Consider the following 27326-nt stretch of genomic DNA (forward strand, 5'->3'; position numbering starts at 1 on the left):
GGCGGAGCTGTGTCAGCCGGAAGCCCACGGGAACGCCGAGCCGAGCAAGGGTCTCCCACCCCGTGCCCAGCAGAACATCTCCCTAGCACAGGAGGTGCCAACCAAGCCTCCTCAGCAGGCCCCACACTCTGTTCCCTGGGGTGGCCCCCGCCCCACAGCCAGCCCAGCAACGGGAGCCACCGTCTGGCACTGGGAACTCCGTGGTGGGGACCGAGGAGAAGCAGGCCCAGCCAGGCGGTCCACATCCGATGGGAGGGAGGGTCTTCACGCAGGGCCCGCGAGACACCAAGGCGGGGGGGAGCCGTGGGCCAGCCAAGGTTGTGGGGAGAGGAGAGCCCTCACCGGGATCCCGCCCGGGGAAAATGCCGCCCCCTCCACCGTGACTCCGGAGACGGACTGGGGAGCGCGGAGGGAGTGTCCCCGTGCTCTGGGCTCCTTTCCCAGAGAGAACTGGCCCTCTCCTTCCGCTCCCCAAATCCCCTCGCCGTGGCCCGGCGCGGCCCCTGGGCGCAGTCTCCCGCGGGCCACAGCGCCCCTGGTGGGCAAAGTCCAGAGCGCCAGGTGAGCCCGCAGCTTCCCCGGTCCAGCCGATCCGCTGACCCCTCGCCCACCCGGCCTTCCCCCACTACCCCGTGAGGAAGGTTCGGCGTCCCTTCTGCGCAGGCGGGGAAACCAAGCCTCAGGGAAGCCGGGAGACTTGACCGAGCCCAGCTGGTGGGGGTTGGGCGGGGGCGGGGATTGGGGCGAGGAGAGGGGCAGGGGGCGGAGGTGGGGATGCAGGCTGGAGGCCGGGTCGGGGCGGTGGGGCGTGGAGGCGGGGGCGGGGCTGGAGGCAGGGGGCAGGGTCGGAGGTGGGAACCGAGGTGAGGTCTGGGTGCAGGTGGGGAGGACGAGCCAGGCGTGGTCCCGCTTCCGAGGTCCCGCGGGCTGCCGGCCGGGCCCTCAGCCCTGCCTGGACGGGGACGAGCGCAGACGCCCGCTGTGGGGTCGGCCTGGTCGGCAGGAGCCCACCCTGAGCCGCCTCCTCCGCCAGGACCTCGCTGCCTCCTGAGCGCCCCCCATGCTAACTGCCACTGACTGTCTTGCACAAGGCGTTCCCAAACGGCCAGACGCCCAGCAGGACATCTGTGCCCTGGAAGGGCAGTGTCAGCAGCACCGAAGTGTCTGCCAGGGCCACATTAAAGATGTAAATGTTGGTAGCTGTCTTCATCTTGGTGTGTCTGCAGAGAGGACGGGGAGGAAGAAGGCTTCATTTGGCCACCTTGGCCGACCTGGCAGCAAAGGGCAAGGGGCCCTTCTTCTTGGCCATCACAGGGGGAACCCTAAACTTTCCCTTGATGCTAAATTTTTGTGTTAACAGCAATTTGCTTGTCATTAAAACTTACATAAACCCGGACATTGGCCCCTCTGCCTGTGCCCAAGCACTGCGACCGAGCTGGCCCTGGATGCCCCTGAGAAGCCCCTCTCTCTGACAGGGTTGTCTGCCCAACAGTCAGCCTGGGTAGAACCGGGCCCACGCAGGAGCCAGGAGGATATCAGAATCTCAGGGCTGCCAAAGGAAGCAGTTCTGTCCATCTGTCATCAAAGTCCCTTGGATCCGCCCGAGGAACGAGAAAGGAGCTAGAGTGGGGGGAGGTGGTCTGCTTAGACTAGATGGAGTGAAGAGAACCCACAGCCCACTGTGGGGAAGCGCCCACCCACCGGATCCACAGGGACCTCTGGCTACAGGGGCAGGGAGTGCAGCGCTTGATTGTTTGGGGAGAAACTTTGTGCTGAAGCAAAGACAGGCCCCCAGCACGTCATGAACTAGTCGACACCTTCCCAAAGTGGGAGCTTCCCGGGGGGACAGTCTGCCAAGCACAGAGCCAGGTGAGGGGCACAGAGCAGGCTGGAGGACGAATCAACTTACACCCCACGTGCTAATCCCAGAGAATTTACCCCCATGGCCCCCCAAAGAGTCAGAAACACCTGTTGCAAGCAGAGCGCCCTGACCAGCGTGCAGGGGGTTATTCTGACCCTCCAACACGGCCCCTGGAGACAGTTCAGGGCTGGTTACGTGCAGGGGAAATCACACTGTCCACATGCATAGATACAGGGAGACACATGTTACACCGGCACAAATGCACATGTCTTTCAGCCTTGGCACGAAAATGCTGCAGCCATAGCGGCTCTGGTTCTCAGAGCCTCCCGCTGCTGGCAGCACGGACAGAGCCCCGTCCTCCCCAGGAACGATCCCACAGGGCCGGGGCCCCCAAAGCAGGAGAGGCCAGTCCAGAGTCAGCACCTTGTCCTCCTTCCAGGTGCCTCAGCTAACCTGGCCAGGTCTGCAGCTCAGCTGGCAGGCAGAGGCAGCTCTACCACTGCAGATGTTTCAGCAGCTTGTCTGCAGGGAGAACGCTTGCCAAGTCACCGACCTGCAGCCTCCATCTGCAGACTGGGAGGGTACTTCTCTGGGTGGTCACAGCGGGCAGGGTCCCCACGGCTCAGATGGTCCTTGCAGCCTCCCTCAAGCAGGTCTGCCAGCCCCAGCTCTCCTTCCAACTCTGCATACGAAGCCGCCTCTGACTGGGAAGCTCAGGCATCCCCCCACAGATAACTGGAGGCTTGTAAGTGAAGTAGGGCGTCAGTCACTGGGGGTGCAGGGCAGAACCTGTCCCAATTGGCATCCTTCCAAGGCCACCAGGACCCAAGCAGGACACAGGGTCCTGACAGCTGCACAGCCGCTGACCTCTGATGGAGTCTGAAAGGGGGGCTTTGAGGCACAGCCCGAGGGGGGGCCCAGGCAACCCAGACAGAGCACCACAGAGCCCTCCCCACCCCACAGCTGAGACCAGGCACATGGGGCTGCTTCACAAATGACAGGGTGGCCTGCGGCGGTCCTCCTGGCCACCTCGCAAACCTGAACGGCCATGTCTGCGGCGCAACAGTTCATGCGTCCTGGAGGGAACAGGCTTGCTGAGAAGCCTCCTAAAGGAGTTCCACTCTCAGGGCGAGTCCCACTGCCCAGGGATGCCCACTGGGCTCTCCAGGCAGCGCCAGGCCCATCCAGCTGCCCAGAGGAGACACTGCAAGGCTCCGTGCAGACAGCACACAGAACGAGGGGCACGTGGGACTGTACAGCTGCTGTCACGCTTCCAGCTGTGTGCCCACCCGGAGCGGGAGGCAGCAGGGGAGAGGCCAGAACAGTCCATGAAGCTTGGCAGTGCCGGGGTGGCTCTTGCCGAGCATGCTCACCAGTGAGTCCTTGCACCCCCTCCCCGCCCTCCACTAGGAGGGCAGCTTTAGTATGACCAGGGCCTCGGGGCAGCCCTAATGCTCTGACCTGTCCCATGATGTCACCGGACCCTCCAAGGCCACAGGGTGGCCCGTGGAGGCTGGTGATGGGCAGCTGCACGTCAGCCTAGAGAGCGGTGACCTGGGTGAGCTCCGTGTTGGGCGTGGATGGGCTCTGCGGGCTGACAGGCACCATGGGCAGGTCCACGCCTAGTCATGCCGGCCGTGGCACCATCTCAGCGGTCTTGCGAGCAACAGCCACATCCTTGGCAACGCTGCGCACGCGGTCTGACACCTGCATCTCCCGGCGCAGGCTGGGCGCGCAGCAGAACTTGCGGAAGCAGGCCTTGAAGTTCTCGTCCAGGAAGGCGTAGAGGATGGGGTTGAGGCAGCTGTTGACGTAGCCGAGGGCCGTGCAGAAACGTAGGATGGCCACCGCAGTCTCACTGCCTGGCTGGACGCCCAGCCCTTGGACCAGCACAAAGACCTGGACGGGCGTCCAGCAGCCCACGAACACAGCCACCACCACCAGCACCAGGCGCGTGATGCGCCGCAGGTTCCGGTCCTTCTCCCGGGAGCCGGAGAGCAGGCGGACGCCTCGCAGCCGCCGGACCATCAGGCTGTAGCAGACGGAGATGATGAGCACGGGGATGATGAAGGAGAAGAGGAAGATGCAGACGGCAAACACGGGGCCCCAGTAGTCCTGGGGGGCGGGGATCTCCACCAGACACTCGATCTCTGCAGGGAGAGAAGCAGGGTCAGGGCAGGCGGGCAGGGAGAGAGCCACCCAGAGCCAGGCGAGCGTGGCACTGGGGAGCAGGGTCCCCTGCACTGACCTTCATCCTCAACCTGTGCCGAGCCCATGATGGCAACGGGAACGCCGACAACAGAGGCCAGGGCCCAGATGGCCACGTTGACAGCCTGGGCCTTGCTGGATGTCCGGACGTCAAGGGCACGGATGGGGTGGCAGATGGCTACGTAGCGGTCCACACTCATGGCGGTCAGCGTGAAGGTGCTGGTGAACATGTTGTAATAGTCAATGGCGATGACCGCCTTGCACAGGGCGTTCCCAAACGGCCAGAAGCCCAGCAGGACATCTGTGCCCTGGAAGGGCAGTGTCAGCAGCACCAAAGTGTCTGCCAGGGCCAGGTTAAAGATGTAAATGTTGGTAGCTGTCTTCATCTTGGTGTGTCTGCAGAGAGGACGGGGAGGAAGAAGGCTTCATTTGGCAGACCTGGCCGACCTGGCCGCAAAGGGCAAGGGGCCCTTCCTCTTGGCCATCACAGGGGGAACCCACTCTGCCCCCTGCTAAAATGTAGGTTCATGGGCCCAGCCCAACGCCATGGAGCCTGAAGGCAAGTATCTTAACAAATTCTTCAAGTACTTACAGCACACAAAAAATGGTTCGCAACCTAAAGACTTGTCTGCCTTGGAAAAGATGGGTGTGGGGTGGGGGGGAGCAGAGTGTCTGCCTGACCCTGCATGAGAGCAGAGACAGGACTCATAAGACAAAGAACCTGTCCTCCTCCCTTTCAAGTCTCCCCCAAGACCCTTCTTGGACCAAAATGTTGGCCCTTCCACCACCAGAGGTTTCCAGGGACTCCAGAATCTGGAAGAGCACACCAAACCAGGCCTCACTGTTGCCTAGCAACCGAGACAGGAAATGGTGACAGGGATGGGACAGATGCTAATGGGGTCTGATTGTATGCAAGAACCTGGCATGGGTCTGGAGAAATTGTGGGTGCTTAATAACTATCTGCTAAATGAATTAATAGTTGTTATAGTGGTGATGGTGGTAGTGTTGGTGATGGTGGTAATTATGGTGGTGGTGGCAATGGTGGTGGTGGTGGTGGAGATGGTGCTAGCGACAGTGGTGGTGATGGTGGTGGCAGCGATGGTGCTGGTGATGGTGGTGCTAGTGCTGGTGGTGGTGGTGCTGGTGGTGGTGGTGGTGATGGTGCTGGTGATGGTGGTGGTGGTGCTGGTGATGATGATGGTGGTGGTGCTGGTGATGGTGATGATGGTGGTGCTGGTGCTGGTGGTGGTGATGGTGGTGGTGGTGCTGGTGATGATGGTGGTGCTGGTGGTGGTGGTGGTAGTGCTGGTGATGGTGATGGTGGTGGTGCTGGTGCTGGTGATGGTGATGGTGATGGTGGTGGTGCTGGTGATGGTGATGGTGATGGTGGTGGTGCTGGTGATGATGGTGGTGCTGGTGATGGTGATGGTGATGGTGGTGGTGCTGGTGATGGTGATGGTGGTGGTGCTGGTGATGGTGGTGGTGCTGGTGATGGTGGTGGTGGTGGTGCTGGTGATGGTGGTGGTGCTGGTGATGGTGATGGTGGTGGTGCTGGTGATGATGGTGGTGCTGGTGATGGTGGTGGTGCTGGTGATGGTGATGGTGATGGTGGTGGTGCTGGTGATGATGGTGGTGCTGGTGATGGTGATGGTGGTGGTGCTGGTGATGGTGATGGTGATGGTGGTGGTGCTGGTGATGATGGTGGTGCTGGTGATGGTGATGGTGGTGGTGCTGGTGATGGTGGTGGTGGTGGTGCTGGTGGTGGTGGTGGTGCTGGTGATGGTGATGGTGATGGTGGTGGTGCTGGTGATGATGGTGGTGCTGGTGATGGTGATGGTGGTGGTGCTGGTGATGGTGGTGGTGCTGGTGATGGTGGTGCTGGTGCTGGTGCTGGTGATGGTGATGATGGTGGTGGTGCTGGTGATGGTGGTGGTGGTGGTGCTGGTGATGGTGGTGGTGATGGTGGTGGTGCTGGTGACAGTGGCAACACCAGAGACAACAATGTTCCATGCCAATTAAGCTGCCATGAAGGAATCTGGGGTTTCGTTCTGCCTCTTAGAGAGAGATTAAGAATAAGCTCAAAGAGGCCTTAATCATGACCAAATAACAAGGACAGTGATGATGGCAGATGCCTGTGCCAAGTTCTTCACTTGGATTTTAACTCATTTAAGGTTCAGAAGCACTATTTTGATGCCCAGTCTGCACAGGAGGACATTCAGACTCAGAGACCTAAATGGTCTTCTCAAGGCCACAGAGCTGGTAAAAGGAAAAGTGGGTCAAGAGAACTAGAAGAGCAGCCACAGACAGGAGGAAAGATTTGCCAAAGACCCAACTGACAAAGGACTGCTGTCCAGAATGCACGAAGAACTCCTAATACGCAACGATAAGAACACAGACAGCCTGGTTAAAAATGGGCCAAAGACCTTAACAGACCCTCAGCAAAGAAGATATACAGACAGCAAAGAAGCACATGAAAAGATGCTCCACCTATGTCATCAGAGAAATGCAAATTAAAACAACAATGAGGACTTCCCTGGTGGCTCAGTGGATAAGAATCCGCCTGTCAATGCAGGGGACACGGGTTCGAGCCCTGGTCCGGGAAGATCCCACATGCCGCGGAGCAACTAAGCCCGTGCGCCGCAACTGCTGAGCCTGCACCCTAGAGCCCGTGCTCCACAACAAGAGAAGCCAGCGTAATGAGAAGCCCGTGCACCGCAACGAAGAGTAGCCCCCACTTGCCGCAACCAGAGAAAGCCCGCGCAGAGCAACGAAGACCCAACGCAGCCAAAAATATTTTTTTTTAAACAAAATAAAATAAAACAACAATGAGATACCACTACATACCTATTAGAATGACCAACATTTGGAACCCTGACACCACTAAATGCTGGTGAGGATGTCAAAAGGTACAGCCATTTGAAAGACAGTTTGGCAGTTTCTTACAAAACAGACTCTTACCATAAGATCCAGCAATCACCCACCCTTTGATATTTACCCAAAGGAGTTGAAAACATATCCACATAAAAACCTGCACACGGATGTTTATAGCAGCTTTATTCATAGTTGCTGAAACTTGGAAGCAACCAAGATGTCCTCCAGTAGGTGGATGAATAAATAAACTGTGGCTCACCCAGAAAATGGAATATTATTCAGCAGTAAAAAGGAATGAGCTGTCAAGCCATGAAAAGACATGGAGGACCCTTACATGCATATTGCTAAGTGAAAGAAGCCAATCTGAAAAGGCTACAGACTGTATGATTCCACATTCTGGAAAAGCAAAACTATGAACACAGTAAAAAGATCAGTGTTTGCCAGGGGCTGGGAGGTGGGAAAGGAGGAGAAGGCAGAGCATGGGATTTTTAGGGCAATGAAACTATTCGGTGTGATGCTGTAATGGTGGATACGTGCCATTGTATATTTGTCCAAACCCATAGAAAGTACAACACCAAGAGGGAACCCTAAGGTAAACTATGGATTTGGGGTGATTATGATGTATCAATGTAGGTTCATCAGTTGTGAAAATGTACTATTCTGGTGGGGATGTTGATAATGGGGGAGATTATGCCTGGGGAGGGGAGGGCAGGGCAGGGACTATATGGGAAACCGCTGTACCTTCTCCTCAATTTTGCTGTGAACCTAAAACTGCTTTAAGAACATTGTCTGTAAAAAAAGAGCAGGGACTGGAGCTGGGTGTTTCTGGCCGCTGAGGCAGTCCCCCCAAGCCCCACGGCTCAGAACACATCGCTCTGCCTCTGAGCCCGGCGTGCTCACAGCAGCTCGCGGGCACCACTCTCCGTGGGGACTGCTCGTGGGCAAGACGACCTCCCCTCTCTGCTCTAATCAAGACGTGCCTCTGAGGGTTTTGATGCCCCCGCGCAGAGGAGAGGCCCCAAAAGAAACACTCACAACCGGAAGGAGGAACAAGCCCACCCCCACCCACATTTCTCACCCATAGCACACCATCCAGCCACGAAGGGGCACGTGAGTCTAGTACCCCGGGGTCAGCACTGGGGGAAGGGCGGCTGCTCCTCCCAGCCCCTTGTCTGAGCACACACACGACACACACCAGCACGTACAAATGTACAAGGGCATGCTTACACACATGCACACACAAGGACACAGCCACAAGGGCGTGTGCACATGCACACATACATGTGCACGCATGCACACGTGTGTGTGCATACATACACAAGCACATGTGCGTGTACCCACATGCACACATGTGTATGTGTTCACGCTCACACATTCACGCCCATGCTCACATACATGTACAAACACGTACATGCTCGTGTGTATTGTGTCCATGCACACAGATGTATGTACAAAGTGCAGTACACACACGTATGTGCACACACCCAGACATGCACACACTCACATACGTGTACACATTCACACGGGTGCACACTCCCATGTGTGTACACACAACCATTTACATGCTCACATGCATGCGTACACATACATGTATGCACGTGTGTACACACATGCACACGTGCGTGTGTCCCCACGCCGTCCCGATGCCATCCCCACACTGTTCCCACCCTGTCCCCACACTCCCCCCCCATGCTCTTCCCACTCTGGCTCCCCATGCCATCCCCACGCTGTCCCCCACGCTGTCCCCACGCTGTCCCCCATGCTGTCCCCACGCTGTCCCCCACGCTGTCACCACACTCTCTCCCACGCTCTTCCCACTTTGTTTCCCCATGCTGTCCCCTCATACTGTCTCGGCCATCCTTCCACAATGTCCCCACACCATCCCCCATTATGTCCCCCCAGCAGCGTGGCTGCCATCCTTGACCCCACGAGCGTTCCCATTCTGAGCGCCAGCAAATGCTGGAATCGGCCCAAACACCAGCAGTGAACACGGAGCCCCGGAGCTGAGGAAGGGGCTTTGTGAGGCTGTCCCAGCGCCGGACCTGGACGCCGCCGACAAGAGCTGCCTTCCGGGATCACTGTGGGGGCCCGTGGGGTACTCACGCGGCAGCCTGGCTGGGAGCCTGGCCCACGGCTCAGGTGGAACGTCACCTCTCGGGAGTCAGGGTGACGCTCCATGTGGGACGGAGCTGCACCCCCTCCCACGCCCGGACTGGCCCCTGCCTCTCCCTCCCCCCAGTCAAGTGCCTCCCGAGGGGCTGAGCCACCAGGGCCTCAGGACTGACCCTGCCCGGTGGCAGGGGGACCGGGAATTGAAGAGGGGAATGGGAGATCCCCACCTGCCAAGCCTGCCAGAGCAGGCAGCTCTCGGGACCCACCAGTGGGAAACTGGGTCGGGGGGGGGCCCAGCCTACCTGAGGATGACATACATGACGAGACAGTTCCCCAGCAGCCCCCCGATGCACACAGCCAGGTAGAGCCCCACGATGGTGACCTTGAGCCCGAGGGGCAGGAAGGCGCCGTGGCTGGCATTGAGCAGCAGGTGCGGGGGCAGCAGGCTGTGGTTGGGGCTCAGGAGGGACAGGTTGCCCTGCAGGTGGCCGCCGTAGAGGACCTCCCAGAACGGGGCAGGGAAGAGGGACTCCATGCCCCGCCCTGCGCGCAAAGCCCCGCGGTACCTGGGAAGGCACAGGGGCATGTGAGCGCAGCACCCAGCACCCACCCTGCCCCGGGCCACAGACACGGAGGCACGTGCGTGCGCACACACATACACACACACACCAGGGCACATGGAGACACGCAAACGTGTATGCCAGGGACAGGGATACACGAACACAGGGGCACACGTGCACACACACAGGGACACAGTCTCAGCTGGCCTGCGGGCTCCCACATGGGATGCGCTTACGCAGCGGGATGTGTCCACCCACGGGGGCTCACAGACACACACACGCACGCACACACACACACAGATGCCCAAAGCTGCCCTCGTGCAACACGCAGACACAAAAGGGACCAAGACACGCCCAGAAGCACCTGGAACACTGGACACAGGGCAACCGAGCCCAGGGCCTCCTGCTGCCCCTCCCCAGCCCTGCCTGAGGGCTGCGGCCACCGCAGGTCACCTCCACGCCAGCCCCCAGCGGCTCAGCCTTACCTCGGTGACCTCCCTGGGAGCTGGGACCCCGGAGACCCGAACCCTCGGCCTGCGGCAGAGCAGGGCTGGGAGCGCCAGCCCGACTCAGCTCTGGGTCTGGACGGGACTGCGGCTGCCGCTCAGTGGCAGCTGCTCCTTCTCCTTCTCAGACGCCAGACCAGACGCAGCAGCCTGGTGCACGGAGCTGGGGGAGGGGAGGAGGCTGCAGCTCCAGAGGGGGAGGGGCCGTGCAGGATGGAGGAGGGGGCCCCAGGCTGGATGGGGACAGATGCAAAGGGACCAGGGTGCACCCTTAGAGATGAACAACAGAGAGAGGCTTGGACCCACAGAGCCCAGACAGAGACAGGCTCGAACACATGGACACAGGGACAGAGGTGCACGTGAGAACTCAGACGCGTGGACGGACACACACACACACACACACACACACACACACACACACACACGGACACACAGGGACTCAGGGACAGACACATGGAGACACAGCAACAAACACACAAGAACAGACACAAAGGGCATGCAGAAACACACAAAGCCATGGAACGGAGACTCGGAGAGACACACACAAGACAGAGACAGACGTGAAGCTCCATCTCACACAGAAGCAGGGCCTTGGACGGACTCAGACCTGCCCCAGCCGGAGTTCCATGCCCAGAACAGCGCCCCTCAGCTGGGATCCCAGGGCAGCTCAGCCACAGGGGGCCGCCGGTTGGGTGGCTGGGGCCGTGCCCAACCAGCCCTGATCAGATCAGAGCCTCATAAACAAGCAGGATGTCTGGATTGTCCAGTGTGTCCCGTGTGCCTCCTGGGTGCCAAGCCCGTCACAAGCACGAGCTTGTCCATCCCCACTACCCCTAACTGGGCCTCAGCACCACCTTTGTGCCAACAAGAGCAGTAAGCCTCAGCACCTCAGCAGTGTGAAGCCACCTGTCAAAGTGGCAGAGACAGCGTTCAAAGCCAGGTCTGTCTGCCACCTGAAGACCCACCAAGGGCACCTCTGCCACAGCTGGGTGCCTGAACAACATCTGAACATCATTCCCTCACAGCCTGGGCCCCCAGCACCCACACAGCAGAACATGGAGCTGCCTCCTTCCCATCCCTGAGGTCACATGCCTTGTGGGTGACCCCTGAGCTGAATTGCCAGCCCCACCCACTCAAGGGGTCGTTCTTCCTGCCCGGGCTCTGCCCACACAGCCCAGACCCTGCTTGGAGCATCTGTCTCCAAGGATGGGGACCTGGTTGCTAGGCGACTGGCAGCAGCGTCGCTAGGATACCTGGCGAATCCGGAGAGGACAGAGCAGGCAAATACCCTAGGGCTCAGCATCCCAGGCTGTCCCCCAGGACTTATCTCTGCATCTTCACTGCAGTCGACCCAGGGACACGTGTGGAGACATGGGGCACATCCACAGAGGCACTCAGGACACAAAGACTCACAAAAACACACACAAAGATGCCCAAATAGGCACACAGGTGAACAAACAGACATGGGTGCATGCTCAGAGGACACACAGACACTCGAAGGGACCCACAGACGCATGGGCCACACCCACGCAAACCCACACTAGGGTGCACGTGAGGCACGAGGTAGACACGGGAGAAGAGGCAGATCAAAGCCTCAGACGCCCAGGGGACACACGTGCACCACATTCTCCAGGCAAAGCTCGAAGCCCCATCCCATTGACCCTGGGAGCCCCGCAGGGCAGGAACCCCAGGGGCTTGCCCTCCTGCAGCCTCTCCGACCTGGGCTTCCCGAGGCCTGAGCAGCCAACCTCAGCCCCTCCCACTCCCACTACCTGGGCCCACCTGCCCGCCAGTTTACGAAGCTGCATTTCCTAATGGCCTTCAGCCTGGGGAAAGGGCGGGGCTAGGAGGCTGCCTTGAGGCTGGGTGTGAGTTCCCGTCTGGACAGACCTCCCAGGAGGGCACATCTGGCGGAGACAGCACCGAGGACGAGGACGCCTGGGCCCACCTGCCCGCACGGGCAGTCTCAGCCCAAGGACAGGACGGTGGGGGGCCAGGCCAGGGTGCTGACGACACTCCCTGGGGATGGTAGCCCCCCGCCCTGGACCCTGCAGGGTTCCCACAAAGGGGGCCTGGCCCAGGAAATGGCCCAGCCTCTCTCGACCCCTGTACGGCCAGAATAAGACACAGAACGTATGTGTCACACATGGGGCAGCAGGGAACACGTGTGAGCATCTGTATCAAAGCAAGACAACCTCAAACACACACATCATATGCAGGCCAAACAAAACATGCAAGGGTACCAGCGACAGCCCAAGACACGCAGCTTACGTGAATGACAGCACAGAACACAGGTCCGCAACATATCAAGTGACAGCCTGACCAGGGCTACACTTGGAGGTCACAGGCATTCCGGGCAGGACCCAGGTCCCGGAGTGCCGGTGACACCCACAAACTGGGGTGAACGCACCTCACTCTTGCACGCAGTGACTCAGGGCCCGTCAACGCCAGATGGCACACTGTCTGCTGCCCCTCGGTCCGTATATGCTTTGCCACCCCCCCACCCCCGGGAGTCGGGCACGGGAATCAAAGCACAGTCGCCAGCAGCCTCACCCAGAACAGCCATCCCCAGGGATTCAGTCACCAGGCCAGTTGTGCTGTTAAAAAGTAAAAGGAATGGGGCTTCCCTGGTGCCACAGTGGTTAAGAATCCGACTGCCAGTGCAGGGGACACGGGTTCAAGCCCCGGTCCGGGAAGACCCCACGTGCCGCAGAGCAACTAAGCCCATGCACCACAGCTACTGAGCCTGTGCTCTAGAGCCCGCGAGCCACAACTGCTGAGCCCGCGTGCCTAGAGCCCGTGCTCCGCAACAAGAGAAGCCACCGCAATGAGAATCCCGCACACCGCAACGAAGAGTAGCCCCCGCTCGCCTCAACTAGAGAAAAGCCTGCGTGCAAAACAAAGTAAACGGATTTTCATAATTCTGGGCTTCTTCATAAAATATTACTTTTTCCTTGTGATTTTAACTTCCTAATATTCACATACAGTGACAGAGAATTGTAGATTTGCAATATAATGTTAAATTTTGCAGTCATTTCATAATACTTACTAATACTATTTTGAAGTTTTACTCTCAGGCCTTGGCGTTGATCAGCATGCTCTCAGATCTCAGCATTTCCATCAGCCCTTGAAAAACACGTGAATCCTGGACACAGAAACAGGCAGGAGACGTGGCCCGGGGCCTCCCAGTGGCTGGGCCCCAGACGCAGGGATCACCCCCCCCTCCCAGGGGAGCCGTAGGGGGGTGGAGAAGCAGGAAGAAGCTCCTCTCAGGAATGTGAACTGTGCCAACACCAGGCCCTCTGGGAATTAGGGAGGAGAGGGTGTCAAAGGTTTTCAATCCTACAGAAACAGGGGGAAAGTGACAAGCCCTTTCTTGCAGGAGAGTGTGCCCATTCTCTCCCTCTCCCCAAGTGCAAGTCACTTCCTCCCCTCATCTCCCTGACCGGGACCCTGGGAAGCTGAGAGGAGGGCCCAGACTCCTGTCTCAGAGAACTCACTCCTGTGGGAGCGCAGAGTGAGGGCCAGAGGTGGTACTGGCCTGGGCTGTGTGTATCCAGGAGGACTGCTTGAAGGAGGTAGGTCAGCCTGCCTAAGCCCTCACTGCTTCTTCTGGAGCCCAGAGACCTTTGCCTTCAAAAGCCCCTCAGTGATGCTGAATCCCAAGGCCCAGGCCTCCCCCTAAAGGCACAAGCCCGGCGGCGGGAAGGGGAAGCACCCAGGAAACAGCTCCTGCAAAGGCTTGGGGGCTGGAAGGAAGGACAGTTTCATGCAGCTTTGGGAAGGAGGGGATGGCATGCCAGCTCCGGAGATACGGGGCCACAAAAGGGAGGGGATATGGGGATATATGCATGCATATGGCTGATTCACTTTGTTGTACAACAGAAACTAACACAGCATCGTGAAGCAATTATACTCCCATAAAGATGTATTAAAAAAAAAAAAAAAAAGCTTACCCTCTCACTGGGAGGCCAGAGCAAGCTTCCAAAATCAATGGGAACAGTCAACAGCCTGCTTCAGAAAGGCCAGAACCTCAGCTGAGACCCCACCCCCAAAGCCAGGACAGTCTCTCCCCTCAGGGACTCAGGTTGTGAACTCCCAAAGCGGCACCATCCATGGGCCTCAGTGACCCCCTCGGTACATCCATGAATGAAGGGGAGAGGCATGTTTACACTGTGGGAACCACCAATACTTTAACAAATTATGGACTTAATGCACTAATTTTGGCCTAACATCAACTGTGGAATGAGTACATGGATTAATGAATCCAGAATAATCTGACGAGTGCACGAACAAATTAAAGAATTAATCAATTAAGTGAATCAGTTATAAAATATTATGCAATTAACAAATGCACAAATAAATTACAGAAATCTAGGACCCAGGACCCAGAAATCAAAACCCGAGTCTGGGGACTTCCCTGGTGGTTCAGTGGTAAAGAATCCGCCTTCCAATGCAGGGGACGCGGTTTGCTCCCTGGTCGGGGAACTTAGATCCCACATGCCACAGGGCAGCTAAGCCCGCGCACCACAACTACTGAGCTCACGCGCCTCAAGGAGAGAGAGAAAACGTGCACACCACCACTAGAGAGAAGCCCGCGTGCCGCAACGAAGAGCCCACGTGCCGCAACTAAGACCCAACACAGCCCAAAAAGAAAAGGAAGAAAGGACTTCCCCGGTGGCGGAGTGGTTAAGAATCCACCTGCCAACGCAGGGGACACGGGTTCGAGCCCTGGTCCGGGAAGATCCCACATGCCGCGGGGCAACTAAGCCCGTGCGCCACAACTACTGAGCCTGCACTCTAGAGCCCTCGAACCGCAACTACTGAGCCCCTGTGCCACAACTACTGAAGCCTGTGCGCCTAGAGACCCGGCTCCGCAACAAGAGAAGCCACCGCAATGAGAAGCCCGCGCACCGCAACAAAGAGTAGCCCCCAGCTCTCCACAACTAGAGAAAGCCTGTGTACAGCAACAAAGACCCAATGCAGCCAAAAATAAATAAATGAATAAATTTATTTGAAAACAAGGAAGAAAATAAACATTTTTTTTTTAAAAAACCAATGGTCTAAAAAACAAAAAACCGACTCTGTTCCGACACCACCCCTGGGACCCCCAGACTTGCCCTGGAAGAGGTGAAGAGTCCTGAGTTCTGCTGTGGGAGGCCTCGTGGGCCATGAAGAGGGGGAAGGGGCTCACTCACGAAGGTCTCCTCAGATCTGCGCCCCTTGACCCCAAAACTAGCCAGCAAAGACCTCTCCAGCCAGGAAGCTGGGCCCACAGCCCGCAGAAGAGTGCGTTTGGGGCTCTTCAGAAAGGAAAAAGAGCGCACCCGGGCTGTTAAAGCTGGCGGTCATCTCCCTCGTGGTCCTTGACAGCCGGGAGGTCCCGGGGCGGGGCATCTGGCCGAGGACCTCAGCGCACTTGGACCGCGGTTCTGACCACGCACCTCCCCGAGGGCTCGCTCCGCCCCCGTTGGCTTGGGGGAGGGGCGGGCCTCCTGGTTGCCGAGCAACCGCGTCAACAAGTCCCAGAGAGTCTGGGCCGCGTTGGAGGCCCAGACCCGAGAAGGCGGAAAGTATGGGGTGTGGAAATGGGAGGCAAGGGCCGGGCACTCGACCGCCGCCGCTAGGGACGGGGCGGGGGAGGGAGCGGACGCCAGCCTCTGTCCCAGTGTGGGCCAGGACCCGGCCCAGGATCTGGGGTCCGGGGTCTGGGGTGCTGTGGGCTGGGCCGGGCGAGGAAAGGAGCCCTGCAGGGCTGCACCGGGACTTCCGCGGTGTTTCCCTCTCCCACCTCGTGGGCCCTTCCCCCTCTACCACCTTTTCCCTGGGCTCCTCTCTCCCTTTTACTCCATCTAGACCCAGCGGGGGACAGGCTGGGGGGATGGCGTCTCCCCTGCAGCAAGCCAGCTGTCCATTCGATTCTGCGACTCCCCCGCACACAAGTGAGACCTCCCACAGACACACAAACGGACCCACACAACAACATCAAACGCACACACATCTCCCAGAAAAGCATGAGTCCTCTGCCCAAGATATAATGAAGGCCCACCCCCTCCATCTCCAGCCCCTAACACTAAGACAGAGGGATCTGAGGCCTACGCAGACATGGGGGACTGAACACAGCGAGGGTCCTGGCATGGGAGGAAGTGTCCTCCTAGCCTCACCCAGAGCAGTCTCAAGCTGTCTCCACCCCTGGGTAGTGCCTGAGGTCAACTCAGGGCGGCAGAAACAGCCCGTGGGCAGGAAGGGAGTGGATCAGAAAGTTCTAGCGCAATGCAGGAGTGAGTAAGGAGGCCGAGCTGACCGGGACGTGTGCGAGGTGCGGCAAAGGTGCAGAGGTCAGAGGTGCGGGCCCTAAGGCGGGCTGCGCGGGGTCCAGAGGGGCCGGAGCTGGGAACCCACGGCGGGGCCAGGTCAGACCGAAGGAGCGGGCGCCAACGGGACATCGTCTTCCCTCGGCAGGGCCCGAGGATGCAGCCAGAGCCGGCGAAGGGGACCGCGCGCAGGGTCCCGCGGGAGCGAGCGGGCAAGGGCGCGCAGGGCGCAGGGGCCCGCGTGGGGTGTGCCAAGGCGGAGCCCCCGACGCCGGGCTGGACCCTCGCGCTGGAGGGGCTGGCGGCCATGCGGCCCGCGCAGCGCCACAGCCACCTGCTCTTCGGCGACCTGCTGGAGGACGTGGGCGCGGCCGCCTCCGTCTTCCCGAGCGAGTCAGCGGAGCTGGGGTACCGCATGCCTGACCCGCGCGCGTGGACGCTGCCGCTCGAGCCGCCGGCGCAGCGCCAGGACCGGGTCCTCGGCGTCCTCAAGGCCGCCGAGGCCCGCGGCCGAGTCCGCGCTCTCCGACTGCGCTACGCCCGCCTGCAGGTGAGGCAGGGGCGGGGCCGGGGCGAGGTCGGGACGGGGGGACCACCCGGCCCGGGGCTCTGCGGGCGCGGCGGGGCCGCCCGTCGCTAAGGCTCCGCAACACCCCCGCGCCCTGACCCCGGCACCCGCAGGCGGAGGAGGTCTCGCTCCTCATCCTGCGGCAGAAGTCCGCGCGCGCCGCCCTCCGGCTGGAGCTGTTCCTGCCGCCGCAGCTGAAGGCCACGCGGATCCCAGACCCCTTGGACCGTCAAGAGGTGCTTGCGAGCCCGGGAAGGGCGGGAGGGGGGAGCCCGCCCTCCGCCCCGCACACCCGGCCCCAGCACCTCCTCCCCCGCAGCGGAGGCGCGTGGAAACCATTCTGGAGGAGAAAGTCGACGGCAGCATCTTCCCGCGCTGATGGCGACCCCACAGTGCACGACTGCGCCCCACCCTCCTACATAAAGTTCTCACTTTCCAAGCGCCCCCTGGTCTCTAGGCTTCCTTTCTCTAGGTCCCCTGGGAGGCAAGGGGGACGGATGGATGCTGCGTCTCCCACATCCGATGTCACAGACACTGGGGTACTCAGAGTGCAGCTCCTCCAACAAAGTGGAAAGCTACAAGCTGGCTGACATCAGACTCACAGGGGGCAGGGACGCCCCTAATCCCCCAAATCCCACGCTGCCCCCATCAGGCAGTCTGGTGCCCTGCGAGTCCGTGGGAGCCCCCAGCCTGGGCGTGATGGGGAGAGCCTGCAGCAGCAGCAGTCACACCCCCAGAGGTAAGGGCAGCCGCAGGGAGAAAGTGGTACCCAAGTGGGCCGCCCCCAGACTGCAGGTCACTCCATCAGAGGGTCAGAGAGGAAGGTGACATTCTGGACAGGAGACTGGGGAAGGGGAGACCCCTTCAGGCAGAAATCACCCTCGGGTTTTCCTTTCCATCCTGATAGTCCTCCTCTGCCCCTGTGATCCCCCTTACTGGACCCCCACACACACACACACACACACGTACATACACATGCACACACACAGAGGACAGGAAGGACACCGCCCTTGTTCCATTCTGACAAACCCACATCCTGCAAACCCCCTGGATTCTGAAGAACCTCCCAAGTTTCTGCACAGATCTCTCCTTCGAGAACTTACTCTCCTGCCCAACACAGGCTCTTTGCAGAGACTGAGATTTCTCTTAGCCGGCTCTCCCTTTTCCTCCCTCCCAGCAGTCCAGCGGGCTACAGAGGTGGGGGCCTCAGACAAGGCCCTCCCCTGCCAGGAGGCTCTGGCAGAGTTGCCAGCCTGCAGCAGAGAACTGGTCCTGGAGGGGTGGGCCCTCTACTGGCAGAGGTCAGAGCTGGGGTCCAGCAAGGACTCCTGCTCTGTGGCGGCCAACACCCTCCCTGACGCAGCTCAGAATGGGGACCTGAGCCCTCTGTGTCCTCAGCGAGCCCTTCCCCCTCACAGGACCCTTCGCCTGTTCTGGGTTGTTGCACCCTTGGCATTGATCCAAGCCCAGAACTGTGTGTGGAGCTGGAGACTGGAAGCTCCATGAGGGAGGGGGGAGCTCTCTATGGGCGGGAGGGGGCGGGGGGCGGTTCAGGCAGGTAGGGGAAACAAGGAACAGGGGAAGAGAAGGTGGCTTGGGCGAGGGGCAGAGAGACAGGGAAGGGGAGCATCAGGCACGCACTTGAGGACAGAGGACGAGAGAGGCACCCACCGCCCTGAGGAGGCCAGCAAGAGGGCGGCCACACAGACAGCTCTGCACCAGGTGTGGGGCTGGCACATGGGCATCCTTTGATCCCCACACCAGGGAGGGGTCCTCGGTCTGCAGAGAAGGCCCGGGAAAGTGCCCGAGGACATTTCTGCAGGGCCTGAAGGAGGTTTCTGCTATGGGAAAGCAAAGCATGTAGGCCACAGCCCAAGGTACTGGGGGCTGTGAGGGATCAGGTGGGTCTCTGGGGCTGGGAGCTCATGCTCTAGACAGAGGGTCCTGGGTTCAAATCCCACCCCCAGCATTACCTGCTGCACAGCCTTGAATGAGCCCCTGCCCAGCCCACTTGGTTCCTCCTGTGGAACATGGGATAGACTCCCCAGAGGAAGGGCAGAAGACCCAGGAGGGCTGAGGCAAGGGGCATGGAGAGGCCTAAGTGGCCGGGGGACATGCGGGGGTGGCGAGAGGAAGGACAGTGTATGGAGGGCTGGGAGGGGGAGGGGCGGGCCAGAGAAGCGTATAGAGTGTGGCCTGAGTGGAAGAGAAGTGCGCTGACCCACACCCGCATCCAGCTGCCCCACACGTCTCAGGAGGTGGGTGAAGATGCCACGTCAAGCACCATGGCATAGGCAGGGCTGTGTGACCTTGACTAAGCTCTGGCCCGTCTTTGAAGGACCTACCTCCCAGGACTGTTATCTAGGCTAAATAAGAAGCAGCCACCTCCCATCTGGGCAGGCTTCCAGCCTCTGCCCTGTTCCAGCCAGCCTGTCAACATGGCAGCCAAGCCCCCCTGGGCACACGGCATCAAGAGGCCCCCCAGACTGCAGGGCCCCTCTCTCCTCCCTGACCTTGGCCCGCACTCTCTTCAGCTCAGCTCCTGCCCTGCTGCTCTACTAGCGGCTCCAGCTCTGTCCTGTGCTGAGCAAGAGGCAGCACTGAAACACCCACCTCCGCGCTCTGTGGTTCTCCTTAGCCCTCCTCACCTCTCACCCAGTCTGCAAGTCCACTTCTTGTCTGCTCCGGGGCTTGTCTGTCCTGCTCACTGCCAGGTCCCACTGACTGGCACACAGGGGACACGCAGACATTTGCTGGATGAATGAAGAGCGCATGTAAAATCTCCACTCCCCTTTATACCCCCAAGAGCACTGAAAAAAGTGATCACCTACAACTTGAGCAACTGGAAGGCATTTTGTGAGCGGGCCCTGGGCACCAGGGGACAGGCGCTGCATACGGTCGGAGGCCAGGGGGACTCAGACACTCTGCAGACCACTTCCAGAGCAGGCTCAGGGCCTCCCAGACACTGGCCCAAAGCATGCTGGGATAAGGAATTTAACTCACAGCTAGACCAGGTCATAAAATATGAGGAGAGTTGTCCAAAGAGAAGGGACAGGCATTCGTAGCAAAGGGGAGGTGTGGCTTTAAACTGTAGAACATCTGGGGGCAACTGGAGGGGTTGAAAGGGACTCAGCCAGGCCCCACGGACAGGGACATTTGGCGACCCCGGATATAAGAACCAGTACCCCCGGCATCACTGGCACCGAAGCCCAGGAACCCCCTTCCTTGGGAAGTCCCCTACAGCACGGTGACAGCGCGCCCTTAACCCTATTTCACAGGGGAGGACACCCAGTGCCAGAGAGGCTAGGGCCGGGCCGGGACTGACCACGGGGGACAGTCCTTTCCAGTGGCCTCTCCCTCGAGCGGGGCAAGTAGCCTATGGGGACGCCCCCCCACCTCCACCCCACCCCACCCCACCCCACCCCACCCCACCCCGTAACGGCAACGCTGGACCGGCCCCGCCGAGCAGAGCTGGGGCACGGCCACACCCCCAGCTGCCGCAGTACCAACTCAGCCGGCCCGGGGGGCCAGAGGCCCCATCATCAGCACGGGCCACCCTAAGCGACGGTGGGTACGGAAGCGCCGCGCTCCTGCGCGCGGGGCGGTGGGGAGTGGGCGCGTGGGGCGCTGAGCCGGCCGAGCGCGGGGCGGGGCGCGCCGGGCGGGGCGGGCCGGGCCGGCGTCTGCCCGCGCGAGGAAGTCCCGGCCCCGCGCTTTGGGGAAGTGAGGCCGAGGCGCCTGCGCACTGAAGCCTGCGCCCGCTCCCCGACGATTCGGCCGGACCTCGGAGCGCGCGGGCCGGCGGCTGCGGCGCGAGTGGCTCGGGAGCGCGGCCGGTGAGTGCGCGCGCGCGGCGCCGAGGACCGCGGCCCTGCCCCTCCGGCCAGGGCCCGGGGGCCGTGCGGGGCGGGAGCCTCGGAAACCGGCGCCGGAATCTGCGCCCCAAGGACTCCGCCGCGGGGTCCACGTGGACCCTGGGCCGCGGCGGGACTGGAGCCCGTCCCCGCGCGTGGGGGAGGGGCCGTTGCAACCGGGTTCCCCTTTTCTGCAGCTCAAAGCCTGGGGAAGTGATTGCTCAAAGCGGGGGTGGGGGGGCCGGAAGAACCCAGGTTTCCGCGTCTCCCGTCCCCCCCCTCAGCCTGTGGGGAGGGGCCGAGGCGGGACACCCGGTTTGCCCCCGCCCCCACCCTGTTGGCTCTGGCAGCCACTCATCCCTGCCAGTCGCAGGGGAGGCGCTGCGCCCCCGGCCCGAGCCGATCGGGGGCTCCTGGCGCCAGCCTCGCTCCAGAACGCGCAGGAGGACCTCCTGCCGTCTGACTTGAGTCCTGCTGCTGCAGTACACGCCCCTTCGGCAGCCAGGGTGGGGCCCAGAGCGAACCTGGCCCCTCCCGCCCCTGCCTCGCCTTTGGGTCGCTGGTGAGTGGGGCGCATGGCGAGTTCCTTGAGATTGGGGTGGGGGCGTCAGAGGCTGGAGGAAGGGGCAGACTTCTCCAGGCCAAACCCTACCATGAGAGAGAGGGAGAGAGAAGTGGGTTGCCCCCACCATTGTAGAGGTGGGCCGTGGCGAGGGTCACCAGGGCCAGGAAGACCTGGCCTGCCTTGGAGGAGCCAGGCTGGGACTTCCCTACGGGGGAGGGGGGCGGCGCAGCAGACAGGAAAGGTGCTGAGGAGGATGAGAAGAAGGGAATGGAGCCCCTCTGTCAACCCCCCTCCCAAAGGTTGTGGCATTTCTTTCCTGGGATTGTCACATTTTCTTATTCTTTTTTTGGACTGGGCGGGCTCGGGGACGTTCTTTTTCCTTCTGTGGAGCAGAGCAGCAGCCGCTCCCGAGGGAGCCTCGGTCCCCAGAGGCCAAACTTGCTGCCTGTCCAGCTTCTCCCATCCCAGACTTAGGGGCCAAAGCCTGGAGGGGCTGGGGAAGGGGAGGGAGCCCCCTCCCACGTGCCCGAATGAGGGGCGGGAACCCTGGTTCAGACCCTGGACCCCCACCAAGAAAGAGAGCAGGTGCCCCAGGGGTACAGGTGGCCCCAGCCAGCCTGAGGAGGGTGCAGGGAGCCAGGCCCAGGGATGGGTGACCAGGTGCAGGGCCTACAACCAGGACAGAAGGGGCGGCCTCTCCGCCTGCCCCTCCCCACCCCAGACTCGGCCCCAGCACCTGGGCCCTGCACCCTCAGGCAGCTCCCCTCGTCCAAGTCAGAGCTGAGTTGGAGAAGGCAGCCTAGAGGGGTACAGCCTTCTGGGTGCTGGGGGGGGGTGGGGGTTGGGGCCCTGCCCCCACTCACAGTGGGTAGGGGTGCAGAGGAGGAAGAGCGGCTCTGCCTGGGGAAGTCACAGCCCGTCTGGGGTACAGCTACCAGACCTCAGAGGTTGCCACACCCCTTCCTTTCCCTAGAAACTTGACCCCTGAGGGTAGGCATGCTGTCGGGCTGCTTCTTCCCCATCTGTTTGCTGGAAGCCAGTGGGATCCAGTTTGAGGGTCGCCCCCAGCGATCTCAGGGGAAGCCAGGCAGGTGGCCGAGTGGCCAAGGCCCCGTGGGACCCTACACCTGGCCCCCAGATTTGGGTCAAGGCCGAGGCCTCCGCACGCCCAGGCTCTGGAGGCAGAGGTGCCCCAGCTGTGCATATCCCGGGCTGTCACCTCTGAGCGCAGCACTTGGTCAGTGGCTGGGAGGCAGGAGCTGCCTAGCCTGGTGACTGACCCGGGGCCTGTCCCAGAGCGTCCACTTTCCTCTCCTGCCATCGGACACCCCACGAGGCCAACATGGACCAAACAGACGTTAAAAGGCCAAGAGCTGAGGGATGGGGGGCAGCAGGGAGGATGATCATTTAGTGAGAAAATAAAGTGAAACCAAGTCCTGAGCATCTCGCGGCGGGTTTTCAGGAAGGTCCGCGCGGCAGACGTGCCAGGGGGCGCCCCCGGCCCCGGCCGTGGGGCGGGGCGCCTCGCCTGGGCCGAGGTGGGCGCAGGCCGAGGTAGAGGTTGGGAGGCAGGTGGGGAGGCGTTCAAAACTGCCTCCTGGACCCTGATTGGCCGCCCCCGCGGCTCGGGTCCGCGGGTTTCCCGCGGGGGCCGCTCACCAGGATGGGGCGCCGGCGTCCCCCGCGCGCCCGCACCGTGGAAGGTGCGCCCCGACGCCGAGCGGAAGGGACCCCGCGGCTCCGACCCGCCCGGGAGCAGGACGCGCCCCCTCCCCCGCCGCCACCCGGCGCGCCCGCCCTGCCCTGCCCTGCCCTGCGGCGAGGCCTGGGGCCGCAGCGGTTTCCGCAGCCTGGCGGGGGGGGGAGGGGAAGGGAGGCCGGGAGACCCTGGGCGCGGGAAGGTGCCAGCCGAGTGTTCGGGTGCCGGGCCAGTGACCGGGCCGAGAAGGTGGCGGTCCCTGGCGGCTCTCGGCCCTCCTCACCGGCTCCTGCTGCACTTCCCGCACCCTCAGGACGTCCCGCCCCAGCCCCAAGTCCTACTCAAGTCCTCCTTGTCGCAGGCCTGGTCTGCTGCCCCTACTGAGTCCCCAGGAGCAGGTGGGGAGCCTCCCCAGGGCTGATCCGGACTCCTTCGTGGGGAGCAACCCTCACCACCTCCCACCAGCCGAGGAAAACCTGGGATGGAGGGAGCTGGGATGGGGGGGGTCTAAATGTCTGACCACCACCCCTATGCACCGCCCTTATAGCCCCAGACTCTGAGGGCCTCCAGCCCCCCTGGGAGGGGCCAGGAGCCGGAAACCAAGAAAGAGGAACCCTGGCTTCCGGCTTCCCAGGGAGCGAGCAGATGGGGGTGTCCCAGAACCTCCTGTGGAGATCTTGTCTGGGGTCCCCTCCTTCCTGACCTCACATCCCCTCACAGCCACAGTGTAGACTGGAGTGGGGGTCAGGGCCTGGGCAGAGCGGTCTGGAGGCGGGAGGCCGGGCAGGGGGCGGGGGGACGCCTCCGGGAGGATCGGGACCTCTCCAGGGCGGCAGGCCGCCACCGGTGTCAGGTTCTCCGTGAGAGTCCCGGCCTCTCTTCTCAGAGCCCCAGGCTGTGGTGAGGGTCCTGGAGCAGGCACCACGGAGCCCCGGCAACCTCTTCCACCCACCCATGCCCACCCCGCCTGAGGCTGAGAAGCAGGTGGGCCGCCTCCACCGCTGACTCTGTCCCTCGGGGGCTGGGGGTATGACTAGGAGTTGGGAGACCCTTGGACACCTGGGAGGCCAGAAGGGTCATGCCCCCCCCCGGGAGCAAGCACGGCCCCCAGCAGGCAGGCGGGGGGCGGGGGGTGAAGCAGGTGGTTGCGACAGGTTCTGCCTGGAGGCTGAGGTGGCCCCGTCTTCCCCCAGCACACAGGGCCAGAGGAGGGGGACCAGCCTCCCTCCATGTCCAGTCCTGATGCGGCCCCCCCGGCCCCCCCCGGGCGAAACCCCTGCTGCTTGTGCTGGTGCTGCTGTTGCAGCTGCTCTTGGTACGTGGGCCTGGGGTGCACCGTGTGCCCGGCGGGGAGGGGGGCACTGAGCGGACCTGGGGCCCAGGACCCCACTCAGCCCCTCGGGGGCCTTTGAGGCATCACCCACAGCCCTCGTCCAGGGGCCTGGTGACCGGCGGCCAGTGCCCAGGCCCCTCTGTGTGTGTGAGACTTTCATGGCTGGTGTACCGAGGTTGTGTCCACATGCAGGCACCTAGCCAGCACGTGCACGCGCACGTGTGTACGTGTGTGTGCCCGCGTGCGCGCGTGTCTACTGTAAGCCGGCCCAGACTGGCCCTGGGGACCCACAGCAGAACAAAAGCAGGTCCTACAGATTGTGTCAGGTGGAGGAGCTTTAAGCAGAGACCTGGCCCTGGGACAGTGCAGGGGGTGGACATGGGGCCTCCAGGGGGAATGTGGTTTCTAGGCACGTAGGGAACCTGTTGGGGTTTTTGTGCCTTGCAGAGGCCTGGCCCTTTTCGGGCTTCCATCTCTTGGCTGTTGAGTGGACAGCGCTGAGGGGACCCAAAGGGGGATCAGCTGACCAGTGCAGTGAGCAACTGAGGCCTGAAACAGCAGAGGGAGCGCCTGGGGGTAGAGACACGAGGCCGTGAATTGTTAGGGCCCGCTGAGCATCTGGCCGTGGGGGCCAAGCGGGGAGTCTGGCGTCTGGCGGGTGGGGGTAGGGTGGGACTGAGTTCTGCCTGGCCCTTTGAGTTTGAAGTGTCCATTAGCTGTCTCAGTGGCCCTGGGGAGCCAGCACTGACGCTGTGCCAGGAACGCAGGAGAGAAGCAGGACCCCGAGGGAGAGTCAGGGGTCAGACACACGGGCTGGGGGCTTTCTCCACATCAGCCGGAGTCTCTGGGAGACAGCAGTGGGGGTCGAGGTCAGGCCAGGGAGGGAGAGGTACCCCAGGGGCCTGTGAAGCACCAAAGGCAAGAAAACGGGCCCAGGGCCGGACTGGAGTGTGGGAAAGGAGCAGACCCACCCTGCAGGGGGTTCACACGTGTGCTGAGAGCCCCTAGGCCTCGTGCCCATACAGACACGTGTCGGTGTCACTGTGTGACCAGCCTCCTGCGCGCACACGCGTGCCGCGGAGGGCAGTGCCACCTTCCCCTCTGCCGGCAGGAACGAGGAGCGGCGGCGAGCATGGCGGGCCTCCCGGGAGAGCAGGCTGCAGCCCCTCCCCAGCTGCGAAGCCTGGTGAGTCCTGGCCGGGGGTCTGCGCGGTGTGGGCGGGTGGGGGGATCCGGGCGGAGGGGGCGGGGCCTGGCGCGGCCGGTGGCGGATACCCGGATGCGCATTCCCCGCAGCGCCACGCCGAGCCCCGAGGAGGTGCGGAGCTGGGCGCAGTCCTTCGACAAGCTGATGCACAGCCCAGCGGGCCGCAGCGTGTTCCGGGAGTTCCTGCGCACCGAGTACAGCGAGGAGAACATGCTCTTCTGGCTGGCGTGCGAGGAGCTCAAGGCCGAGGCCAACCAGCACGTGGTGGACGAGAAGGCGCGCCTCATCTACGAGGACTATGTGTCCATCTTGTCCCCCAAGGAGGTGCGCCGCGCGGGGCCGGGGTGGGGGGCGGGGGCGCCTGCGGGCCCCTGACCGCGGCCCCTGTCCCGCAGGTGAGCCTGGACTCCCGGGTGCGGGAGGGCATCAACAAGAAGATGCAGGAGCCGTCGGCGCACACGTTTGACGACGCGCAGCTGCAGATTTACACGCTGATGCACCGAGACTCCTACCCCCGCTTCCTCAGCTCCCCCGCCTACCGCGCCCTGCTGCTCCGGGGGCGCTCCACGTCCTCCAGTGAAGCCTAGACTGCCCACCGTGGCTGCCTGGACGCGGGACCCCTCCCGCGGGCAGAGACTCCTTTCACAAGAGCGCTTCACGTGTGGGGCACACCCGCCGGGCCCAGCGCCCCGGGCGGTCCCAGGCAGGAGCTCCGGGTGCAGGGCAGGCCAGAAGCCCCCTTCCCCACCCAGAGGACCCAGCGCCCCAGGATCCAGCCGAGAGGCAGGCGTGAGGGCCTCTGGGCCTAGGCGGCCCCTCCAGCACCACCACCCCCACTGAGCGCTTCCTGCTGGGGTTCCCACCTGGTGAAAGGAGGCGCCCTCCCTGAAAGCATCCTGGACCCACAAAGCTCACAAGGTCCTCCTCCCCGGGCTCCTGGGGGCCCTGAGAAATGCCTTTGGTGGAGAACAGAACCTCTGTACTGTCTAGTTCTGTGACAAGAGGAGACCTCCAGCTGGTGCCATCTGCACCCCGGGATCAGACCCAGGACCTCAGAACGAGGCTCAAGGCAGCAGGACCCGGTTTCTCTTTTATATGTTCATTGAGTTTAAACCAGGAAACATGGCACTGTGTGTTTTATCAAAAAAAAAAAAAAAGTTTTCATATTTAACTCCACTCCTCTTCCCCGCAAAATAGAATCTTATTATTGAAGATATTTTTAAAGTAAAAGCCTCTCCCCTCTGTCCACATTTGTGGGGGCAACTAGAGGAGGAGGAGTTGCCCAGGACCCCCAGCAGGGGAGCAGCCAGGCTCAGTGAAGGGACCCTGTGCTCTGCTCCAACCCCGCCCCTCAGAGCAGCAGCCTCAGCAGGCAGCTGTGCTCCGCCCTCCCCACGCGAGGGCGCTGTGGCCCCAAAGGCACCTGGCCACCAAGGGTGGCAACGCAGCAAGAGGCACCGGCCAGGTCCTGGGCAGGCAGGGTCCCTGGCAGGGGCTGGCCGGCTGGGGCAGGACACTTACGGGGGAGACCTCCCCGAGAACCTGGGTGCCGGGCGGTCACCTGTACTGTCTCACGGGCCCCACAAGGCACACACTTGCCACCCTGTTCCCTGAGTTTCTGCTTGGTAAAGCGATTCAGCGCTGCAACCGGGGCGCAGAGGGTCTGGT

The 27326-nt window shown here is 61.8% G+C and overlaps 3 protein-coding genes across 22 annotated transcripts; 2 read left to right on the forward strand and 1 right to left on the reverse strand.

The window, feature by feature from the left end:
* Positions 1-1917: 1917 nt before the first annotated feature.
* On the reverse strand, positions 1918-20697 carry OPRL1 (opioid related nociceptin receptor 1). 9 transcript variants are annotated; one of them, XM_082360266.1, is made up of 5 exons: positions 20507-20697; positions 19649-19753; positions 9355-9618; positions 4110-4465; positions 1918-4011 (listed from the first exon to the last, which is right to left on the reverse strand). In XM_082360266.1, the coding sequence occupies exons 3-5, from the start codon at positions 9585-9587 to the stop codon at positions 3488-3490; spliced, it is 1113 nt and encodes a 370-aa protein (XP_082216392.1). In that variant the 5' UTR covers positions 9588-9618; positions 19649-19753; positions 20507-20697; the 3' UTR covers positions 1918-3487. The 9 variants fall into 9 exon arrangements, with proteins under 9 accessions (XP_082216392.1, XP_082216391.1, XP_082216395.1 ...); XM_082360265.1 differs by having other exon boundaries at positions 20433-20697; XM_082360269.1 differs by lacking the exon at positions 9355-9618.
* On the forward strand, positions 14966-18439 carry LKAAEAR1 (LKAAEAR motif containing 1). 5 transcript variants are annotated; one of them, XM_082361689.1, is made up of 4 exons: positions 14966-15698; positions 16319-16463; positions 16581-16982; positions 17114-18438. In XM_082361689.1, exons 3-4 carry the CDS (start codon positions 16590-16592, stop codon positions 17588-17590), a joined length of 870 nt encoding a protein of 289 aa, XP_082217815.1. In that variant the 5' UTR covers positions 14966-15698; positions 16319-16463; positions 16581-16589; the 3' UTR covers positions 17591-18438. The 5 variants fall into 5 exon arrangements, with proteins under 5 accessions (XP_082217815.1, XP_082217813.1, XP_082217812.1 ...); XM_082361687.1 differs by having other exon boundaries at positions 14966-15691; positions 16183-16463; XM_082361686.1 differs by having other exon boundaries at positions 14966-15691.
* RGS19 (regulator of G protein signaling 19) lies at positions 20689-26888 on the forward strand. Of its 8 annotated transcripts, XM_082360279.1 has the most exons (7): positions 20771-20836; positions 21338-21416; positions 24005-24102; positions 24312-24433; positions 25563-25637; positions 25748-25982; positions 26054-26888. In XM_082360279.1, the coding sequence occupies exons 3-7, from the start codon at positions 24073-24075 to the stop codon at positions 26243-26245; spliced, it is 654 nt and encodes a 217-aa protein (XP_082216405.1). In that variant the 5' UTR covers positions 20771-20836; positions 21338-21416; positions 24005-24072; the 3' UTR covers positions 26246-26888. The 8 variants fall into 8 exon arrangements, with proteins under 8 accessions (XP_082216403.1, XP_082216404.1, XP_082216406.1 ...); XM_082360277.1 differs by lacking the exon at positions 24005-24102 and having other exon boundaries at positions 20689-20836; XM_082360273.1 differs by lacking the exon at positions 21338-21416 and having other exon boundaries at positions 20738-20836.
* The last annotated feature ends 438 nt before the right edge of the window (positions 26889-27326 follow it).

Source organism: Balaenoptera borealis, assembly GCF_965194805.1.
Source record: "Balaenoptera borealis genome assembly, chromosome: 16".
NCBI lineage: Eukaryota > Metazoa > Chordata > Mammalia > Artiodactyla > Balaenopteridae > Balaenoptera > Balaenoptera borealis.